At 44.2% G+C, this 6,997-nt stretch overlaps 1 protein-coding gene across 1 annotated transcript; it reads right to left on the bottom strand.

Annotated features, from left to right (window-relative positions):
* Positions 1–2,397: 2,397 nt before the first annotated feature.
* Positions 2,398–5,954, bottom strand: LOC149983602 (uncharacterized). The gene has a single exon (XM_090236572.1). It carries the CDS (start codon positions 5,200–5,202, stop codon positions 3,547–3,549), a length of 1,656 nt encoding a protein of 551 aa, XP_090092698.1. The 5' UTR covers positions 5,203–5,954; the 3' UTR covers positions 2,398–3,546.
* Positions 5,955–6,997: the final 1,043 nt, after the last annotated feature.

Here is a 6,997-nt window from a genome sequence, read left to right as displayed (position 1 = left end):
CTGCATCATACTGTCCAACTTTGTATTTTTCTCGAATGTCAAAAGCTAGCGAAATTACTGAATTTCATGAACAGTATGTTCTATGTAGTCTATTTCTATACTGGTAAATCTACTCATACAACTGTTCACTCTTTGAACTTTGACACTTTGCTCAGGTCACTATGCTGTGGGTCTGGGCTGTTGTCATGGAAATAGCCTACTACAACAACAACAACAACAACAAACATGTTCTATAAGTGAGGTAGATAACATTCCATCCTGTTTCATCAGGCAGGGATTCCACCAATAAGCAAACAGTGTAGCTCCCTTCAGTAACCACGAGCACAACCGTTCCTTGATTTTAACTGGCGGCTTTATTCTGTAGTTTTAGTCAGAATTATCACCTTCCGTGAGAACTATAAAGTAAATGAAAAATACAGTTAAGCACACTCTTACAACCTTATCTTACGAGTGACTTATTAGCTTGGTATAACTCTGAAGTTTTTACATACATAACAGTTTAACCGGCATTATAACGGGTTCAGATTAAACACATGAATAAAGGAAAAAATACCTCATTGGCTGCTTATTACAGAAGGGAGGAAATCAAACTTCACACTTATTATTCCTGGCGTGAATTCACACTTCATTCTAACATACACTCTTCAACCTTTATGAACTACACCCGATGACATGAAAACTTAGCTAACTGGCAGGATTGCCTTCCCTCCAAAAGTGTGTTGCTACAATAAGGATCCCCGTTACAACAGTATTAGCTACAGTGCCTTGCGAAAGTATTCGGCCCCCTTGAACTTTGCGACCTTTTGCCACATTTCAGGCTTCAAACATAAAGATATAAAACTGTATTTTTTTGTGAAGAATCAACAACAAGTGGGACACAATCATGAAGTGGAACAACATTTATTGGATATTTCAAACTTTTTTAACAAATCAAAAACTGAAAAATTGGGCGTGCAAAATTATTCAGCCCCCTTAAGTTAATACTTTGTAGCGCCACCTTTTGCTGCGATTACAGCTGTAAGTCGCTTGGGGTATGTCTCTATCAGTTTTGCACATCGAGAGACTGAATTATTTTCCCATTCCTCCTTGCAAAACAGCTCGAGCTCAGTGAGGTTGGATGGAGAGCATTTGTGAACAGCAGTTTTCAGTTCTTTCCACAGATTCTCGATTGGATTCAGGTCTGGACTTTGACTTGGCCATTCTAACACCTGGATATGTTTATTTTTGAACCATTCCATTGTAGATTTTGCTTTATGTTTTGGATCATTGTCTTGTTGGAAGACAAATCTCCGTCCCAGTCTCAGGTCTTTTGCAGACTCTATCAAGTTTTCTTCCAGAATGGTCCTGTATTTGGCTCCATCCATCTTCCCATCAATTTTAACCATCTTCCCTGTCCCTGCTGAAGAAAAGCAGGCCCAAACCATGATGCTGCCACCACCATGTTTGACAGTGGAGATGGTGTGTTCAGCTGTGTTGCTTTTACGTCAAACATAACGTTTTGCATTGTTGCCAAAAAGTTCAATTTTGGTTTCATCTGACCAGAGCACCTTCTTCCATATGTTTGGTGTGTCTCCCAGGTGTCTTGTGGCAAACTTTAAACAACAATTTTTATGGATATCTTTAAGAAATGGCTTTCTTCTTGCCACTCTTCCATAAAGGCCAGATTTGTGCAATATACGACTGATTGTTGTCCTATGGACAGAGTCTCCCACCTCAGCTGTAGATCTCTGCAGTCCATCCAGAGTGATCATGGGCCTCTTGGCTGCATCTCTGATCAGTCTTCTCCTTGTATGAGCTGAAAGTTTAGAGGGACGGCCAGGTCTTGGTAGATTTGCAGTGGTCTGATACTCCTTCCATTTCAATATTATCGCTTGCACAGTGCTCCTTGGGATGTTTAAAGCTTGGGAAATCTTTTTGTATCCAAATCCGGCTTTAAACTTCTTCACAACAGTATCTCGGACCTGCCTGGTGTGTTCCTTGTTCTTCATGATGCTCTCTGTGCTTTTAACGGACCTCTGAGACTATCACAGTGCAGGTGCATTTATACGGAGACTTGATTACACACAGGTGGATTGTATTTATCATCATTAGTCATTTAGGTCAACATTGGATCATTCAGAGATCCTCACTGAACTTCTGGAGAGAGTTTGCTGCACTGAAAGTAAAGGGGCTGAATAATTTTGCACGCCCAATTTTTCAGTTTTTGATTTGTTAAAAAAGTTTGAAATATCCAATAAATGTCGTTCCACTTCATGATTGTGTCCCACTTCTTGTTGATTCTTCACAAAAAAATACAGTTTTATATCTTTATGTTTGAAGCCTGAAATGTGGAAAAAGGTCGCAAAGTTCAAGGGGGCCAAATACTTTCGCAAGGCACTGTACGTAGTTCCGCTTGTATTATCATTTCCCCCGCACAGCGGACACGTAAACAATTCAAACGAAAGACAACGACATAACCTGTAAGTCTAACTGTCAGTTACACTCCCACCAATCACCGGTGATTTCTGTGAAAGGGGTCTGCAGGTTTCTTGATCGGCTTCCAGGAGGGTGACTGTCTTATGGATGGGCCTCTCCAGATAGGTGGGTTTGGTGATGCGTTTACCTCTCTCATCTAGGGTTGAGTCGCTGATCAGTAACTTGAATCTTCTCACCCGGCCATCCTGTCCCCGGTACACTTCTGTAACCTTTGCCAATTTCCACTGGTTGCGTGGTGCAGTATCATCTTGCAAGATGACAATGTCATTAATTCTTGTGTTTCTTCTGTCTTTACTCCATTTCTGTCTGTGTTGGAGGTTTAGGAGGTATTCTTTCTTCCACCTTGTCCAGAATTCATTGGCTAAGAATTGTACTCTGCGCCATCTCTTGTGGAGATAAAGATCTTCCTTGATGAACTGTCCAGGTGGCGGTAAGATAACTGTGGACTTCATTGTTAAGATGTGATTTGGCTTTCCCAAACACCACCCATGTGACTTGAAGATGGGGTGTTCATGATAAACTCGCATCCAAGTTCCTTCAGTCGTGTTTGATCCATTTCTTTTAGGGCGTCCACAAACTCGCGTCTTGCGCCAATGAAGTTGCTGCCTTGATCACATCTGATTTGACGAACATTACCACGTATGGCAATGAATGAACGCAGGGAATTGATAAAAGCGTCGGTGGTTAAGTCATCAAGAATTTCAATGTGAACTGCTCGGGAACCCATGCAAGTGAGTAGGAGCCCATAACGCTTTAACTCTCTTCTTCCGTCCTTGGCATAGAAAGGTCCAAAGCAGTCCATCCCGCAGTATGTGAATGGACGCGCGGTCTCCATGCGTTCCTTCGGAAGATCTGCTATCCTTTGCCCTTCTGTATATCTTTTGAATTTCCTGCATTTCACACATTTGTAGATGTGAGAGGAAACTGCATTGCTGTATCCTAGGATCCATATACCGTTGGATCGCAGCTCATTGATCGTCATTCCACGTCCTTGGTGTCGTACTCTTTCATGATAGTGCTTGACGAGGAGCACTGACAAGTGGCTATCTCTTGGCAGGATTGCAGGATGCTTCACATGGAAATGAAGAGTTGCATGAGCCAAGCGACCTCCCACCCTACCCCACCTTGCTCATCCAGAAATGGACTCAATTTATGCAACTTGCTTGCTTTATCTTTGGTCTTGATGTCTTTCTGGTGCCTAAGGTTGTGTATCTCATGGGAGAAGGCTGCTTCTTGAACCATTTTTATAATGGTGTGCTCTGCCTCTCTCCTTTCTTCTATGCTTGTAGCTTCACTGGACCTCAATTTTAAGCCTATGGCTTCCTTGACATGTCGTTTGAGCCTGGCAATAGCTTTTACCACTCTTGCCCAGTCTGAGAACTTATGAAGGTGATCTAGTAATGATCTTTCTTCCTTTGCTTGGGTATCATGGACCAGGGATTTCAGCTCTGGATCATTGTCTGAGAACTCTTCCCCCTTGACATGTCCTTTGGGAAGTTCTTCATGCCAAAGAAAGTCTGGACCTGTGAACCAGTTGGAAGCCATGAGCTGTTCTGATGTGAGACCTCTGGAAGCATGATCCGCAGGATTCTCTTCAGAGGTCACATATCTCCATTGTTCGGGATCTGTGCTTTGCTTAATGCATTGAATACGGTTAGCTACAAAGACGTGGAATCTTCTGGCTTCATTGTTGATGTAGCCAAGAACTACCTTCGAGTCTGTCCAGAAGTATTCCTGTAGACCTTGTATCTCTAGCTCCTTTCTGAGCATGTCACTTGTTCGAACAGCTACCACCGCTGCTGAAAGTTCCAGTCGTGGTATGGTCGTAACCTTGGAAGGGGCGGCTCTCGACTTCCCCATAACTAGGGAGCAATGAACTTCTCCTGCTGTGCTGATTGTTCTGAGGTATGAGCACTCTCCATAACCTGAGGTACTAGCGTCGGAGAAGTGATGGAGCTCATAACTCTGCACCTCCTTGAAACTTGATGGCAAGTAGCTTCGTTGGATCCTTACTTCAGAGTTTTGTAGACCTTGGAGCCAGAATTCCCACTGGGAACGTAGGTCATCTGGAAGGGGGTCATCCCAGTCTATTTTGTCATGACACATCCGCTGCAAGATCTGCTTCCCTGCCAGGACAAAGGATGCCACAAACCCAAGCGGATCATATACAGAGGCTACTGTAGACAACACTCCTCTTCTTGTGAGTGGGCGTTCCTTGACAACTACTCTAAACTGGAACTCGTCTGATGCGACACACCACAGTACACCAAGCGCTCTCTCCATGTGTGGTTCACCCAGAGCCATATCCAGGTCTTTGGCACCCTCGGCACGTTCGTCCTTGGGAATTGTGGCTATAACTTCCTTGCTGTTAGAGATAAACGTGTGCAACCGAAGTTTGCCGATGCTGCAAAGCTCTCTTGCTTCTTTCACCAGCTGGGACGCTTCAGCTTCAGACGATACGCTCGTCAACCCATCATCAACATAAAAGTTCCTTTCTATGAACTGGATAGACTTCTCGCTGAAGCTTCCTCGTCCTTCGGCAGCAAGATGTTTGAGACCATAGTTGGCGCAACCAGGAGATGAAGCTGCGCCGAACAAGTGGACCTTCATACAATACACTGAGGGTTGAGACTCTAGATCTCCGTTCTCCCACCAAAGGAACCGTAGATAATCTTGGTCTTCTGCTTTCACATGAAACTGGTGGAACATGCGCTCTACGTCACACATGATTGCAACTGGACCCTTACGAAAATGACAAAGGACGCCCAGCAATGTGTTTGTCAACTCTGGACCGGTAAGGAGATGATCATTCAAGGACGTCTCTCGAAATTTAGCTGAGTAGTCAAAGACGACTCGTATATATAAACCTCATGGTGCGGGATGTACCATGCTGGATGCTTGTTAATTTCCTCTTTAGAGACCTTCTCAGCATCTCCAAAAGCTATGGTCTCTTCCATGAATGCTGTGTAGTCCTTGTAGTACTGCTTGTCTCTCCTTAGCCTCCTTTCCAGGCACTTGAGTCGGTGAACTGCGCATGTTTTATTGTTCGGCAGATTGGGTCTTTCTTCCTTAAACGGCAGCGGCATCTCATAATGTCCATTGTCCTTGCGTCTGATGCCCTCTTTCATTTTTGTCAGGAACCGGATATCCTCTTGAGATATGAGGTCCTCTTCTGCAGCTCTCTCGTTGAAGTCAGATTCAAGCGTCTTGATAATGTCCAGTGTTGTGATTACCTCTCTTACACGTGTTCTACAAACATAGTGTACTTGATTTGTGAGGTTGGAAGAAGATTGAAGGCTTGGCATCACCTGTCTAACGATAACCTGATGACTCACTCCAATAGGGTCACCATAGTCGATACATGGATTTCCATAGCCAACTATGCTCCAGCCAAGATCTGTTCTCTGAGCAAAAGGCTGATTTCCCTTACCAGACACAATTTCTCTTGGAAGGAGAGCCTGGGAGCAGTTGTACCCAATTAAGAGACCGACATCACAGCTCTGTTGAGGAGCAATCTCCTCTGCAATGTGTTCAAGATGAGACCATGCTCTTGCAGTCTCTGGAGTAGGAATATGATCTCTGTTTGCAGGAATAAACTCTCTCGAGTAGGTCGTTGGCAGAGGGATTTTCTTCTCCAAGTAAAGCCCTCTAACCTGCAAACCAGACAGCTTCTGGCAGGGCACAATGGTATTCCTTGAAGCCATTGTAGAGAGTTTCAGTTGGACTGGCTCCTTCCTTGTATTGAGAGCCTTTGTTGTCTCTTCAAGGATAAAAGTGGTGTCGCTCTGGGTGTCAAGAAGTGCATACACAAGAACTTCACGATCTGGCTCACTTGTGGTTGACACCCATACTGGAATGATTGTGGAGGTGTGAGTGTTGTTAATGTCCCTTACGACTCTGTTAGATATGGCCTCACTTGATGCTCTTGTCCCCTTATCTTGTGGGGTCTTCCTATCCCTTAACCTTTCTTTAGTACGATCTTCGTGCAGGCAGGATGGATGCCTCCTCTGACACGTGTCGCAGGTGTTCCTGTTATCACAATCTTTCGAGCGATGCGCAGGCCTTAAACAGCCAAAGCACAATTTATTCTCTTGAACAAACTTCTGTCGCTCTGCGGTGGGCTTATCCATGAACTTCCAGCATTTGTGGAGACTGTGACCTGACTTCTCACAGAAGACACAACTAGTAACAGTATCTTTCTCATCAGAGTTAGTTGCTAATACCCTTGCTCCGGGGCTTTGAATGCTTGGCATCTTAGGTTTTCCATCTTCGCTTGGTTTCAAAGCATGAAGGGATGTCACAGGATTGCAAGCGATCGTTGCTTCTCTTGTGAGAAACTTCACAAACTGACTGAAGCTTGGAAAGATCTCAGTTTCTTCTAAGATGTCTATGACCTTTCTATTCCATCTTGAAGTTAGCCAATCTGGATGTTTAGCGAGGATCTTTTGGTTTTCATTACAGTCACCTCCAGGCCCTTATTCTGAGACATAGCAGCCTCACAGCTGTGAAGAAAGTCTACAAA

Source organism: Oncorhynchus mykiss, chromosome 5 (genome assembly GCF_057628025.1).
Source record: "Oncorhynchus mykiss isolate SJ-2025 chromosome 5, ASM5762802v1, whole genome shotgun sequence".
NCBI lineage: Eukaryota > Metazoa > Chordata > Actinopteri > Salmoniformes > Salmonidae > Oncorhynchus > Oncorhynchus mykiss.
The sequence above is the reverse complement of the archived record's forward strand: the minus strand, read 5'-3'. Positions and strand labels throughout refer to the sequence as shown.

Excerpts from the sequence above, each read along its gene's own strand:
- LOC149983602 (XM_090236572.1), bottom strand. The coding sequence starts at position 5,202 with ATGTGTGACGTAGAGCGCATGTTCCACCAGTTTCATGTGAAAGCAGAA.